Below are 15372 nucleotides of genomic sequence, written 5' to 3' on the forward strand. Positions count from 1 at the left end.
GTGCTCACACCTCATCCGGGGCTCCGCAGTCCCTGTCTTCTTAGTCCAACGGAGTACTGTTTATATTTTATTGTCCGGATTTTAAGACCCAGTTTTGTCTGCATTTTTCCTTTCCTCCCACAAACACAAACATCAAAATGAGATGCTTTCAAAGCGAAGCGCCGGGCCCGTCGTAAACTCATTACCTCCAGACGTCTCGCCGACTCGATGGCTTTATGACACCTTGGCTCTTCCTGTTTTCAAAGAGCCCAAGGTATCGGGTTGGCCGCAGGGGCGGGGGGTACGCAGCACCTTCTGCCGGATCTGGGCCTTGGATTTCCCTCCCTGCCCCCCTCTGCTTTTCCTTCAAGTCCCCTCTTTCATCCGGATCCCCCCAAAACTCTGCCATCGCCCCCGCCTTCCGCCCAGCCCAGGCCGCCCGGCGCCGCCGCCTCTCGGGCCTGCAAAGGCCTTGTTGGGCCCAAATCCTCACTTACAATGACCTTCATTTTAGCCTCTGAATGCGGCCCTCAGAGGGCCGAGCTGGGGGCTAAACACACAGAAACTGCGTGGGGGAGGGGCGGGCTGGGGATAGCTGCGGAGGAGAGCCTTGACCATTTTGATCTTCTAAGGTCACTTCGGGGCTCCTGTGGGGAGGGGCGGAAGCTCACAGCCTAACCGGCTCAGCCCTCCCGAAGCCAGCCAGCCCCGCGGAACTGGAGGAGTTGCCCCAGGGTGCTGAGTTGGCCTTTCCCCGGTTGGGTGGGGGGGAAGCGGGGGTGTTGATGGCTGCGACTCCGTGAGCAGAGGGAGACATGGGGTGCGGTATGTCAAAGCCCGAGAGAGACGGTCCCTTGTTTTCTGGGGTCCATGGGCTCTGCCGGTTCTGCTGCAATGCTGACACTGGGTCCAGGGTACGGAGTTCGCCGAGGCATTGAAAGCAGGCTGGGACAGGACCGCCCAGGGCTCCCCCCCGGGGGGTTGGTGGGGGGGTGCTCTATGCTGCAGTCTGCCCAACCAAAGCGAGACTCAGAGGCACATCAGAGACCTCTCAGGTGGAAGGGCCATGTATTTTTAGCAGAGTATCCTTCCCAGAGATGGGGAAGACGTCCCATGAGGGTGATATGTTGCAAAGAGGCAGAGAAAGCAAGCACACAGTGTCCAGGGCCAGCGTCTGGGCTCCATTTGATCAGGTAGGCATTTATTGGTAGGAAGCGGTAGCATTTACAACTGGTCCTCAGGCAGGAACCGGGAGGGCCTACACCCGCGGCCGCCCACGCGAGCCAAACCCTCCCAGGGAGAGTGCGGCTCCTCCAGTGCACTGAGAAGAAACCCCTGACCCAGTGGAGGCCCTGGGCTCCTCTCTCGGCCTCCTTCCAGATCTCAGTGGCGGGCCCGCGGCCTTCCTGAGGAAAAGGGGCTTTCATAACCGGTGGGCAACACGGCCGGGGCTCGGCCCGGGCGGGCCTCCGCACTGTCGTCGCTCTGCCTTCGCTCTTGGAAATGGGGTGCGCTTGGCCCCTGCTTGAGCAGCGCTAAGCAGTGCTCGGGGCTAAACTACAGCACTTTTCAGAAATATAGAATACATTTACACAGGAGAGGGCTCCTCAAACCAGCGTGCACTCACAAAATATGGCAATTCCTAAGGAATCAACGGAACAGGAAAAGAGGGGAGCAGGATAGGGCAAAACCCCAAAGCCACTTGGTTTCTCCAACACATAAGCGAGCAAATACAGAGTCCCCCAAATTACCTCACAGAAACCAACCACACAGTCACTTCTACCTAAAATGGGGTGGGGGGAATGTCCGAATGGCTGGAGAAGTTCTGGAAATCAAGCACCCACAAAGAAAAAAACCCCACTGCCATTGCAAAGCAGAGCGGTCCTGCCGGCGCTGCGCCGGGGTCAGTCTCCCTTGGGGCATTTCTCCTTGCTCATCTTTTTCATTTTCATCCTACGATTCTGGAACCAGATTTTGACCTGTCTCTCTGTGAGGTTCAGAATCCTTGCCACCTCATAGCGCCGGTCCCGAGTGAGGTACATGTTGAAGAGGAATTCCTTCTCCAGCTCAAGCGTCTGGTATTTGGTGTAGGGACAGCGCTTTTTCCGGGTGGAGCGAGCGTGGATCCAGTTTGCTGCGGGGTTGTCTATGAAGAGGGGGGTTTGAAGAAGGGGAGCGAGGGGCGGAGGGGAGGCAGGGAGAGACAACGGGGTGGGGGAGAGAAGAGGTCGTTAAATTAATTTCACCAAGGATGGCCGCTTTTCACAACTTGGGGGGGAATTATCATAAAAAGCCTTAATGCCCGCGCTCTGTTTACCGTACAAACCGCGTGCCCAGGGTAGGTGGTTATGGGACGCTTTTTTTATGGATGCGTGTAGCTCGCCCAGGCTAGGGTAGGCGTCTAGACGTTTTTATAGGTTAGTAAAACTATCAGTTTTGCACATTCGAGCCTTACAGGTTTCAGCAATAAATCAGGGGGCAATTTCTTTTGCACTTACTTGGGTCAAGTTGCTGCTGCGGCGCCTGCGAATGCTGCTTCTCTTCCTCCTTCAGCGGACAGCCCGGGCTCGGGTGATCGCTGCAAGCCGAGGGCTCCGATGAGCCGCCTGCCCCGGACCCGGATCCGATCCCCGCCCCGGGCCCGGCTCCCCCAGCCGCCGCCGCTGCCACCTTGTCCCGTAGGAACGAGTTGCAAGAGAACTCGGGGCCGCCGCTCCCCTGGGACTCTCGGGCCGCGGAGCACTCAGTCCTTTTGGAGGAGGAAGACGAGGAAGTGGAGGAGGTGGAGGTGGCGGCGGCGGCGGCGGCGGCGGCGGGGGTCGGTGCCGCTCCGCTTTCAGGCTTAATCCCGTAGTGGCGCCCGTTGGATGGGCCGCTGGGGCCGGGGCTGGGACCGGGGCCCGGGCCGCCGCCGCCGCCCGCACCGCCCGGGAAGCCGGGCAGCGGCTCCATCCAGGAGCGCATGTAGCGGCCAGGCTCGGAGGCGGAAGCGGCCAGGGGCGGCGGGGGCACGTATGGGTGGTAAAGGCCGCTCATCGCCGCCGCCGCCGGGGGCTGGGCGGGCACCGCGGACCACGAGGCGGAGAACACGGCCGATTTGGGGGCAAAACTACACGAGGCGAACTCGGCGGCGGCGACGGCCGGGCTGTCGGCCACACCTGCGGGCCTGCCCTGCGCGCCAGGCCCTGGAGGTCCGAAGCGCCCGGCGAACACCTCGTCGCCCTCATGGCCTATGAGCGAGTCCACGTAGTAGTTGCTGAGGGTGCCACTGGAGGACATTTTGAGGCGCCCCGCGCTCCCACCCAAGGTTACACTGCCCGCCGCGGCGCCGCTCCCCGCCGGCGCCCGAGCCGCCGACTAGTTCGCAGGCTGCAGCCTCCACCATTGGTCGCGCGGCCCACGTGATCATATTTACCAATACCAGGAGTAAATCAGTCCGCTAAACTGGGGGCTGCTGTGATTTAAAAAAAAAAAAAAAAAATCATCATCAACATAAGAGCAGCAATTAGAGCCCACGGGTCCCGGCCGGTGCGCCGAGCTCGGCCCGGCCTGACTCGGCCATCCCGGCGGCGACGGGGACCACGCGCCCCGACCGCGGCCGCAGGAGGCGCTGGGGACTATTTGTTCGCCTCTTCTTGCCGCCCTCGGTCTGGCAGTCCGGACCGGGGCTGCCTCCCCGGCCTCTGGGCTCCGAGCTCCCGGCCGTGAGTTCTGGGCGCTCCGAGCACTTGGCAGAGCCCAGAGCGGCCGGGGGCGGGGAGCGCGAGCCTGCGCGGCCCGAGGCAGGCCGGCCTTCCGAGGCGGCCCCCTGGCGCCCGAGGGGAGTTCTCCCGGCTTCTCTCCCAGCCCCAGCCCACCCCTGCCTACGCACACCCACACCCACACACGCTCTCTCACAGCTTGTCGTGTTGTTTAAAACAGGTGGAAGACCTCTGTAATGATATTATGCCTTTCAATAAAAATTTTATGAGGTGTATTTGATTATAGATTAATGTGTCCCTAATAAAACGGACGGATGGAGCAGCTCGAAAGGCCCCCCTCCCCCTACCACACTCACACACGCCCGCGCAGACACACACCCCCGACGTGAGGCTGAGCACACGCCGAGGCCGGAGGGGTGAGCTGGGGCGGCTTGGCCCTCGGGCTGGGCGCGGCCGGCGGCCACCGCCCGGGCTCTGTCTGCCTTCGGAAGTGTCTGCAAGCTGGCAGTCAGCACCGCGCGGGCCGTGGCGGCCAGGGTGACTGGTCTTCTCCGGGACTTCTGGAAAGGTCCTGGAAGAGAACACGCCTTAGGGCAGAACCCAAATGCTAGCGCAGGCCCGCACCCCGCTGCCGCCCCGACCCTGCCTCAAGAATGGCCATCGGGAAGAGCATTTCCCTGGGCCAGGCCGCTCCCCTTGGTTCTCACTTGGACGCCTCCAAGTGAATTCCAGAGATCTCTAAAAAATGGCCTGGTCCTTGGGCTACTCTCTTACGAATTCTTTTCTTTCTTTGTCTCCCTCCTCCCCACTTTTTCCCACCCCCCAGTCTCCAAAGGTAAGCCTGGGCAGCCTTGAATCTGAGAGAAATGCCCATTGTCACTCCCAAATCCATGGTACAAAGCCTAGGAAGCCCGGCTGGGAGCCGAGACAAAAAGCAGTCGGGCGTCGGCGGGTGGAGGATATATTCCTCGCTCTACAAGTTGCCCCGCGCACCCCTGGGGGGCTCCCAGCCCACCTTGAGCCCCGGAAAGGAAGGAGGGAAATGGCTACTTATGGTCTGATTGATTGCCTTTGCCAAAGGCTTTCTGATTTTATTCCAGAGGAGCTGCCTCTGCCTGTAGCCCAGATTTTCCTCTGAGACATGACCCCTTGTCAACAACGAATGGTGCTCCCCACATCGCAGGAGGTAAACTGAGAAGCTAAAATTGCCTTCCTTCTCCTGCCCAACCAATGGAGGTCTGGGCAGATCTATTCCAGTGTTCCCAACCTGGCATTGATGCCATCCATCTTCCACCCTAGGAAATGGCTCCCCTAAAGCGGTCTGTCTTGGACCTGGAAAATCATCTGTTTTCGGCAGGAAGTTTAAAACTCTGAATAATTACTGAGTCTCCCAAGGACTCTTGGCCGAGGGTTTTAAGGCTGAGATCCCCTTAAAGAGATTGTCTTTAGGGGAAAGGGGGGGGACGCGAAAAGGATTTGTCATTTTCATTTGTCCTTTGACAAATCCAAGGATTTGTCAAGGAAGCTGCTTGAGTCTACTGGAAACCTTTTGAAACCACAGCACAACCTGGGGTAACGAATTCTCTGTCAGCTCATCCCCCCAAGGCCTCTCCTCTTCTCCCTGGCAGGACTACCAAAGTCTAGACTCTCGTGGGCTGGGGATCCTGAAATCCATCAGTGAGTCTACATACCTATCTATCCATCTATCTATATGCACACACACACAGGGAAAAGATAGCTGGAGTTTTCTGTGCCATGGTAACAACTGGAACATTGGACTTGATGAGAAGTCATATTCATCTGCAAATTCTTTCGGTCACCCTTCATACATTTTCTTGCCTCCCAGATACAATGACTCCAATCAGCAGTTTGTAATTAAATGGAGGGAGAATTAGCTGGTGAAAACCTTTCCTTCCTTTAAATTTTTTTTTTCCATGTAGGCCACCAAAAGGTAATGACTGAGCATAAAATCCTTCCAGAAGGAAACCAGGGCAAAGTGGGATGAGAAAACTCACTCATCCTTGGCTTCACTGTGGCCTGGCTCTCTTGTGCTTGGGATGGGGGTCGGGATAAGAACAGGGGAGCAGAAATGGACCCCATGCAATGCTAAGCTGCTGCTTGTCTTTGCTCCTGAAATGGAGGCCCCACGGCTTCCAGGTGGGCAAGACTGATTTCAACCTAGTCGCTGACGATGGCACACCAGCTAGAAATCACCAAGACTCCACTGAAAGCATTAAAAATAACACAACCAAAACCAAAGAGAGGAAGACACACAAGCGGAGAGCTGCGAGGAAAATGCGGTTTGGACACAGGTTTACTTACCAGGCTCAGGCTAGAGGAAAGTTCACATCCATTGACAAATCAATTATGTTACTATCATGAGGGGAGGGGGAGACAGGATCCTCTTTCTTCCCAACTAGGAAAACAGCAGGCACAGCCTGAATTATCACTCCCCCACCACTGCCAAATTTCAGCACCAAAGGCCCCCTTCAGCTTTTCTCTCCCATATCCCTTCCCCTACTTTCTACCACCCCCGCAACTGCCCCAAACAGTTTAACAGGAAGATAATCTCACCAAAGTCTTTCATCTCCATCACAACATATTTCCATTTCAGAAAGCAGAGGGAGTGCACTCGTTTCCAGAGTTTATTGCATTATACATGCGACCAGAACATGCACAGAAGGACAGGTTGCTGTTGTACTTCTACCAAACCACAGATGCACCACAAGGGAAAGGCTACAAGGCAAAGTCAATATTCCATCTCACCAAGGACAACTGCTAAACTCATTTGCAAAAAGATACATTGTAATGTGCTTTTTTAGTCCCCCTCCCCCCAAAGCTTGTGGGTTTTAATCTTTTTAAATATATATGTAATTTAAGTACTTTTAAGTACTGGATGTATTCAAAACGCCATGAGCTCATGGACTAACCACACACACAGACCTTTTGTGTTAGGAAAAACATGAAAAAGTCACATTGCTGGATGGACGAGTGGATTGATGGATGCTCTACAGTTCCAATAAGTTAAGAGCCAAATGAAAATGAGCAGTAATAGTTACCCTGCATTACGATGAAAAAAATAATAAATTACACGTGCTAGTTTTTTTTAATATATATATATATATATATACTCATAGGGATTACAGATCACTTGCAGCACGAACAGAATGACCCCAAAGTCACATTCTAGCAGGAAAAAAAAAAAAAAAAAAATCAAAAAAACAAAGAGCATTGAAGGTTTTGTTTCCGCCTTCCCAGTCCTCCAGCACTCGGCCCTGGAACTCGGCGCCCCTCTCCGATCCTAACCTCTGACGGGCCTCGGACCTAAGAGAAGGTGAGGTTGGCGGTCAGTTCTCGGATCCGGTTCTCTCGGCTCATCTTCTTGAGTTTCATTCGGCGGTTTTGAAACCAAATCTTGACCTGCCTGTCGGTGAGGTTAACGCTCTTACTGATCTCTAGGCGGCGCTCGCGGGTGAGGTACATATTGAACAAGAACTCTTTTTCTAATTCCAGCGTTTGGTGCTTAGTGTAAGGGCACCTCTTCTTTCTGCCACTCTTTGCAGTGAGCCAATTGCTGGTTGGAGTATCAGACTTGATTTCCTCTAACAAAATTAAAGGGAGAAGAAGAAAAAAAATCAAGAATTTTTTTTTTCTTTCAATCTGTTCAAATTTACCCTTGGCCATGACCCCGCTGGCAGCCAGGCCGCTTTGGAAAATGCTTGCATTAAACATTACTCACATGAGGTGGGCCCTGAAAGATATTTGTAAATGATGCCAGGTTAGTTAAAGTACCCAAAATGACACAAATGGGTGGGTATTCTTGCCGTCTGTGTCAGCGTTCTCTCTCTCTTTCTCTCTCTACTTTCTGACCTGCACAAAATATTAGTACAATAGTAAACTTTCAGGATCTCACCAGCAACATTCTAAATGATCATCTCACAACAGGGCTAGAGTGGAAGAAGCAAACCACAGTCTGATAAGCCTACAAATCCCACTGCTGCCTCAGATCCCCAAACCTGCCACTTCTTCCCCACTTCTCCCAGGCAGGCGGGGAGCCCCACAGCCAGGCTTATAGGTACCAATTCTCTTTCAAAGATACCAGAGGAACCGAGTACACCTTCTCCGCCCTGCCTGGGCATCGCTGTATGCCCCAGAATTTCCTGAATTCTTGTGCTTTCTTGCCCCCACACAAAAGCATTCTCCCAGAAATGAGACATGTAGCTCCTTGCTGTGGCCCAGCTCCGAGCACTGGGGCAGACGATCAGGGGCAGAAAAGCCAGAGCCCCTGGCTCTTTGCCCTATCCAGCCCTAAGGCTGGCCCTGCCGGGCGGGCCATGCATATTCCATTCTCCCCCCCTCCCTTCTGCCTTTGCCCCTTTGCAAAAGGACTGCAAAGCTTTCGGCACTTTCCCCAGACAAAGCCAAGGTTACCTAGCCCTGCAGAGGCAGGGAGCCCTGTTCTCCGGCCCAAGCACCAACTGGTCCAGCCATCTCGTTCCCCTTGCTGTCCCCAAGCTCGCAGGATGCGGGGTGCATACACTTGAACACGAACACGGTACCTTGGACCACCTTAAAATCATCATTGAGTGAAAGGCATGGCTGGGACTGCAAATCTGAGCGGGAGAAAGGAGGTTCTGGGGCAGCGTTTACCAGCCGCAGGTCTCATTTGTGCTCTTTTGTTGCATTTCAGGTCTAGCTCAGGAAAAATAAACCCAGCAAGCCCTTCCTCTGCCCGGGCGCCATCAGCATGGGGCCAGGACTAGCCAGGAGGGTCAGGGCAGCGCGGCAGAAGCGGAAACCATCTCGGGATTAAGACTGCCCTTCTAAAAGACGGGAGGAGAGGCACCTGCCAGTCGGGGCCCCAGGCTGCCGGCTCGGCACTGGGCACCCGGGTGTTCCCTCTCTCTGCCGGTTCCGGGGCTGCGTGCCCCGCTGGGGTGACAACTCTGCTCATACCGACCTTTGCTTTCCTTCTCCTGTACTTCGGGACTGGACACGGAGACCTCTGCCAGGCAGCTCCTCTCTTCCGGAAGGCCGCCCTTGGCTTCGGGGCTCTCCACCTGGGAGACTTTGGTGGGCTCCTGGCCACTCGCTGGCTCGTTCATCTTCTTTTCCATCTGCAGCTGGGCGGCCGAGAGCTGCGGCTTGGCCGCGCCGCGAGGGTTGAGCTGGAGCATGACTGTGGAGCTGCCTTCGGGGCTGTTATTGTACTCTTGGGTTTTCCCGGTGGCGTAGGTCTGACTCAGTCTAAAATATCCAGGGACAGGAACCTCGGGGTTCTCAACGGGACAGGACTCAGGGACCAGCCTCTGGTACGAAGGGACCTCAGCAGAAATGAGTTTGTTGCGCTTATCAGAATACATGCAGCAATTGGATTCTTCCTTAATGTTGGTGGTGAAGGAGCAAGTGGGGACTTGCTGTGTAACAGGTTGCTCTATCCGACAAGATCTGTTCGGGTCTGTCCAACTGTCTACTTGAGGTATATAAGGGTGCACATTCATACCCATATTTTGGTGGTTCACTTCTCTTTTGGCCAGAGACGGGAGCAGTCCACAGGTTTGCATTCCATAGGTCCCCATGTCTGCGCTAGGTGGTGGCATGTACATGCTGGCGCTGCTCGAATAAAAACTGTCACTCCTGCAGGCACTGATCAAGGAATCTACTAAAAAAGTATTAGCAGCAGGAGAGCTGTTGGGAAAGGACATTTTGGGGAGGAATTTGAAGAAGAGAGATTGTGTCCTTTGTAGGCTGACATCTCTAGGAAAACATTCCCCGTGTAATTGTGGATGCCTCTGCCGACCACATGACAACCAAGCCAATGAGATTTGAAAATGGCCTTGAGCCGCAGCCTCCTCGCAGGTCACGTGCTCCAGAGCCCGGCCAGCCGGCCGCGTAAGCGCGGACAACAGCGACATCTACTACGCGCCCGCGATAGTGCGCGCTGGAGACAACCGGCGCAGCGCTCTCCGCCGTCCGCCAGCCTCCCGGGGCTCGCTCTGTCCGCCCGCCCCACTCACGTCCCCCACTCCAGCCTCTGGGCCCCGCAGGCGGAAGGAAAGGCTCGGCCCGAGGGGTCTCCGGGAGGACACACGCGGGGAGGGAAGCCCGGGCGCCGTGGCGCCAGCACACAGAAGCATTCCCCGCACACACCCAGGCAGAAGGCGCCCGAGAGGGCCGGGGCCAGGGCGGTGGGTGGGGGCCCAGCCTGGTTCATTTTGTCCCGGACAGCCTGGGAAGGTGAGTTGGACTCCCCAGACTCTGAGACATCCCACCCCAGGAGTCCACAGGAAAGAGCTCTGGCGCCTTAGACGCGTCCAAGATATCCTGGGGAGTGGAGTCGAGAAGGGCCGCGAGGGCCGAGAGGCCACGCAGCTGACTAGCCCCGCGGAGCCCCGAGGACCGGCCCGGCCCCTGCACTGTCCTCTGCCTCGGCCCGCCAGCCCACCCCAGCTGCCGGCGCCTCTGCGCTCCGGTGGGCTACTCGAGCCTTCGGCTCTTCGGGGAACCACACCCCGACCTCTGCGGGCCGGGCCGCTGGGAGCTTTGAGCCCGGAGACAGTCCCTCGCCAGCAGCGCGGCATCCGCGAAAGCGTCCCCCCCGGTTCTGAGCGGAAGAACTAAACCAACTAAACCGAGATTTCCCTCCCCACACGCCCTGAAAATAGAGGGCAAAGAGGAAGGAAGGAAGAAGAGCGAAAAGAATGTTTTCTAGGAAGGGGAAACTCTCACCCTCAGACTCCAGAAGTTTTAGAAAATTGACTGGGCCAAGCAGGAGAGAGTGATGCAAAGGTGTCATATGGTTCTTCTGCAAAGAAAAATATGTTTTCCTTTTATGGATTTTGTAAAAGCATTGGTTTTTGACAAGTGCAAGGTACAAAAGGTTGTGGAATTTATTAATACATATTAAGAAGAATCAGGGCGATCAATAAAATTCTCATCTACATTCTTGGGCTACTTGGTAATTTTCTTGCTTCTGAAGGTTTTTAAAGAGTTATACCCGCTGTTGCCACACACGGGAAGATATTTTATTAACAAATCAATCGAGACTTTGTAAAGGATAAGATTAATAGTTAAGATTTAGCATAATGGCGTTCGCTTTATGAATTATTGAAAATTATACTATTGATTTTCCCCCCTCGCTACTAACCAAGAAGGTCAATTTTTGTTTTAACACAAATTGTCAAATATTAAAAGCTTATACTTTTGTCAGAAGTTGAGGTTTACAGTTTTGGGCAATTCCTAAAATTATTTGAGAAGGTTCTGTTTGGATAAGGGAAGGGAGGGAAAAAAGGAGGTGGGAGAACCTTAGTCCTGTGTTTCCTTTGGTGAGGGAAAGTTCTATAAAAAGGATTTGGTCTGGGGTTGTGGTCGACCTCATTAAAAGAACAACCACCATCACCACCATGGAAACTCAGAGTTTTATGAGAAACTTCTTCAACAACTTCCTCCCTCGTTCTCTGTTGCAGGCGGTGAGCAGTCCTTCGGAAGCCGCGGCCTCGGGGCAGCAGCAGGGAGCTTTAAACTTGATTTCCAAAGGTTTGCCTTGGGTGAGGGGCCCGGCCAGGGCACTGGAGCCATTCTCAGGCTTCCTGGATCCCCTTTCCTGCATCCGAGAGAGGAGAAAGGCCCCGGAAACTCTGATCGTAAACCAGTTCTCTGTCCGGGGAGGCATCCGTGTTTTCTTTTCCCCACACTCCTGTCACGGGGGCTGGCCTGGGATTTCAGGCCCAGAGACTGAACTTGTGGGCAAACTGGGTTTCTGCCTTGCCTTTTTTTTTGGGGGGGGGGGGGGGCGCGATACTCAGCCTACTGGTGGACGTAGTAGCCCGCTCGCTCCTTCACAAAAACCTTTTCCAGCAAACCCTTTGTCCACCCCTCCCCAAAAGGAATCTCCCCTGGCCTGGTGGAAAAAGTCTTTGGACATTATTTTCGGCCTTGGGACCGCTTCGGCTGTCCCCTCACACTGCCCTCGCCCAAACAATAACCCCTTTAAAAAAAAAACCCCTCGGTGGCAATGAGACAGACCTTTTAAACCTTTACGCAGCTGTTCAAATACAACATCATTGTCAGGTTAAAAGCCTGGTGCCTCTAACTGCTCCGGCTGCGGGACGCCGGCTAAGGAAGCGGAGGTTTAAACATTACCTTCGGCAGGGGTGGCTGTTCTTAGGCTTGGGGGTGGGGGAGTGAGGACGGCAGGGAAAAAAACCCAACTTTTGACACAAGTCTGCTAAGGTCCTGTTCAAAGCTAACAGCCAGGGACTAGCACCCCGAAAATTGCCTTCTCTCAAGGCGGAGATCATGATCTCAGCCACAGCTAAGCGTGCCCAGGGCTGGACAAAGTGCCCACTGCACACTGCACACGCTCTCGGCAGGCGCCCTGACGCCAGCCTGGCGCTCCGGCACTGTCCTCCCTTGCATGTCGGCCAAGGGAGCCGCCCGGAACGCCGCTGTCCAGTTCTCCTATCCCACGAGAGGCAAGAGTGTTCAATCTAATCGCAAATTTTATGCCCATCAAATGTCCTTTCATAATCTTTATTTATATATGAAGAAAACATCCAAGCTAAAAAACCAGCAATTCCTCACCGAAGGGGTATATCTGCCATTAACCAGGACATCTGCCTCCTGAATTTGGGGAGCCTTTCTGTTTCAGCTCCCTGCGCCTTCAGGCTCAAAGTCACTCCCACGCTGGATTTGGTTTTAAATAGGTCATCTTCACTCACCGGAGGGGGGAAAAATGCGTATCAGATATAATTTTGAATCTATGATCACAAAATTCTATTTATTCTTTTTCAAATTTTTATCTTCAGACCAGCTCCTTGACGCCAGAAACTGCCAATATTTTGGAGAGATTTTATTATAAAAATCAAGCAAAATAGAAACAATACAAGGAAGAGAATGATCTGAGCCTGGGAGGATGGAAAGTTTGTCTAAGACCCTAAGGCTAAGATAAAGCAAATGGAATGAAAAGACTGGGTTTTCAAGGCCAGGCTTTATTTTGCTTACAAGTATTTAATGTAGCTACATAGCTGCTGTTTTCGATCATCTTTAGATCAGTTGGAGCAGTTACCATTAATAATAAATCAATATTGTACCATAAAGGAGATGAATATCTACAATTGTACCAAGACATCCTTCTCCCTGGCACAGTTCTTTCCAGAGAAAAATTAAAAGGGTCGCTTCAGCAAGAAATTAGCATTTGTAATCAAGAAGTGACTTGCATCTGTGCTTCCTGTCACCAGGAAGAAGGGCAGCGGGCCTGGGTGGACCTGGGGATCCACTGATTTTGGGCCCTGAGTGACCTCTCATAGATGTGCCACTTTTGGGGGGGCAGAGTGGATGGGCACAAATTTTAAAAGCTGCTTCCTCCAAGCACTCTTCTGGGTTGCACCGTGTACCTCCCAGCCAATGTGAAAAGAACTCAAAAGGGCAACTGGGGAGGCCAGGGAAGCCGCCACCAATGCAAAGACAGGTCTAGGGAGACATTGCAAAAGGACCAGCAGCCTAGGAACCTCTTCCCTTTGCAGACACAAAAGACTCCTACTTCTCCCAATCTCCCTTCACTTCAAGCTCTGAGACCTCAGCGACTCAAGATGCTGGGGCCATGCACCATAAGCCCCACATGCCCGGAATGATCCAGAAAGGTCAGGTCTGCAGCCTGGAGAAGTCCTGGTCCAATTCACCAATTCCCCGGTCTTTTTTAGACTCAACTTGGGCGCTGCCGAGAGGAAAGGGACTACAGATTGCTGAGCACTCGTGGTCTAGGAGAGGCTGCCAGCCAAAGCCAAGGGGCCCTCCAAGGCCACAAGCGCCCCCGCTGGAGCTGGCTAAAGAGGAACACAACGACATTTGGGGAGGAGGACTCTCACCCCACTTGGACTGAGGCCCAGGTTAGGCCCCGGGAAATGTCGATTCACAATAGCTAAGCTGGACCCACAGTCAGACAGGCAGGAGCCAGGGTGCCCGCGGGGAACATCAATGCCTCTGGCTGGCGCCTCCCATGGGGTGGGGAGACTCGTGGCCCCCAGCCTCCACTGAAGCCGATGCCAACTCCCAGGGGTGGACCCAGAGTCTTTTAGTCCAGGGCCCGGAGGGAGGGGGCAAAGACAGCGAAGTTGAGGAGGTCCTCACTAATTCCGGAGTTGCGTGTGCTTTACAATGAACTTCAGCAAAGAAGGGACTGCCACCTTTCATTTTGGAACTTCTCTTTCGGACCTTGGTTGGTGGCACAGGCCCTCCGCAATGTCGGGAGCTTTCAGGGTGGGGATGGGGTTGAGGAGGGCATACGGAAAGAAAACTGCTTTCAGGAGCCTGTGCCAAAATCAAACTCCACGCTCAATGCCAGCAGACGGCTTGGAAGGCTGGTCAGGGTTCTGTCAAACGCAAAGCCCCGTTTGCTTCAAATGCATACTCCATCGCACGACGCCCTGAAGTATAACGTTCCCCGGGGCTGTCTACCGCTCCCCGCTGCCACACTAGCTCAGTATGGCCGGGAGCCCCAACCCAGTCCTGCCTGCGCCTCCCGGTCACTACCGATAGCCCCGAGCGCCAGGCACTACCGGGGGTGGGGGTGGGGGTGCCTGGCGCAGAACGACCCGCTAGGTCTCGACGCGTCTCATTTTTCCGAGACCACACTCAGCTAAGTTGCCGGCGCCCTGATCTGTCTTAAACAAAAGCCTTTTAATCACCCCAGGCGGTCGGAGAGCGTGCAAGGCGGACGCGGTTGTAGGCAGGGGTGGTCCTACCTTCCTATCGCTCTCCACACACTCAAACCAAGAAAATTGATTTCCATAATTTAATTAACTTGCAGTGGCGTGACTTATTTTTTTTTGAAATGCACATATTTGTCTTTTAAAAATCTCTTTTGGACACCACCAGGTTATACCAAAGTATTCTTTACAACAGCTTTATAAGACAACGATTAGGTGATCTCTTATTTCAGGAATCTGCTCGCGTTCCTCTGTCTTTATACAACTTCCCAACCTCATGGCTGCGGAGACCAAACAATCAGCAAGCAAACACCTTAGCGGTTTCTAGCCGGTTAAGATTGCATATTAGAATCCAGTATCCGAAAGATACGGTACCGCGGCCTCTCCGACAAATGAGGCGTCTGGAACGTGAGCACGCCCCCGTGTGGCTCTCCAAGGCCATGCAAACGCGAAATGGTATCTCTAGGTTCGGCTTGACTAAGGTGGTGGACATACAAGCTGCTACATTTAGACGCAGCATTTAAAAAAGAACAAGCCAGCGAGCGAGAGAGAGAGAGAGGGAGAGAGAAGAAAATAAACCAGTTTTAGCCTCCTGTAATGATCACATTACTAGGGCACTGACATTGTAACGGATGCCTAGGATTGCAAACAAAGGAGTCCCCTTCTGAACGAAATTATTCAACTGTAGGCTTTGTTTCTATCGCATCCTTCACCAAACGTTGCGGGACCCTTTTGGAAACAATATAAATATATTTTCTTTTGTTCCATGTCATAGAAAGTACAGTAACTTATTTGACAGGGTGACTTTTTTTCCAAATATAACGAAGTAAGTCTGTAATAGAACTTTCTTTTTCAAATGCCTACTTTCAAAATCGCGTTTCTTCATTAGAGCTAATGGACTGATATCTATGACCTCCCCCCCACCCCCCCCCCCCCGCAGCAAAAAAGAAAAAAACAACCAGCACTTCCTAGCTGTAGTAAAAGCA

General features: G+C 53.6%; 2 protein-coding genes across 2 annotated transcripts; both read right to left on the reverse strand.

Annotated features, from left to right (window-relative positions):
* Positions 1 to 1178: 1178 nt before the first annotated feature.
* HOXD9 (homeobox D9) lies at positions 1179 to 3379 on the reverse strand. Its single transcript, XM_061135020.1, has 2 exons — positions 2478 to 3379; positions 1179 to 2125 (listed from the first exon to the last, which is right to left on the reverse strand). Exons 1-2 carry the CDS (start codon positions 3256 to 3258, stop codon positions 1884 to 1886), a joined length of 1023 nt encoding a protein of 340 aa, XP_060991003.1. The 5' UTR covers positions 3259 to 3379; the 3' UTR covers positions 1179 to 1883.
* Positions 3380 to 7004: 3625 nt separating this feature from the next.
* On the reverse strand, positions 7005 to 9385 carry HOXD10 (homeobox D10). Its single transcript, XM_061135213.1, has 2 exons — positions 8641 to 9385; positions 7005 to 7282 (listed from the first exon to the last, which is right to left on the reverse strand). The coding sequence occupies exons 1-2, from the start codon at positions 9383 to 9385 to the stop codon at positions 7005 to 7007; spliced, it is 1023 nt and encodes a 340-aa protein (XP_060991196.1).
* Between the last annotated feature and the right edge of the window lie 5987 nt (positions 9386 to 15372).

This window comes from Dama dama, chromosome 33 (genome assembly GCF_033118175.1).
Source record: "Dama dama isolate Ldn47 chromosome 33, ASM3311817v1, whole genome shotgun sequence".
Lineage (NCBI taxonomy): Eukaryota > Metazoa > Chordata > Mammalia > Artiodactyla > Cervidae > Dama > Dama dama.

Coding starts and splice junctions, on each gene's coding strand:
- HOXD9 (XM_061135020.1), bottom strand. CDS start 3,258: ATGTCCTCCAGTGGCACCCTCAGCAACTACTACGTGGACTCGCTCATA. Junction 2,126..2,477: donor GCAGCAGCAACTTGACCCAA/GTAAGTGCAAAA, acceptor CCCTCTTCATAG/ACAACCCCGCAGCAAACTGG.
- HOXD10 (XM_061135213.1), bottom strand. CDS start 9,385: ATGTCCTTTCCCAACAGCTCTCCTGCTGCTAATACTTTTTTAGTAGAT. Junction 7,283..8,640: donor ACAGGAGAAGGAAAGCAAAG/GTCGGTATGAGC, acceptor TAATTTTGTTAG/AGGAAATCAAGTCTGATACT.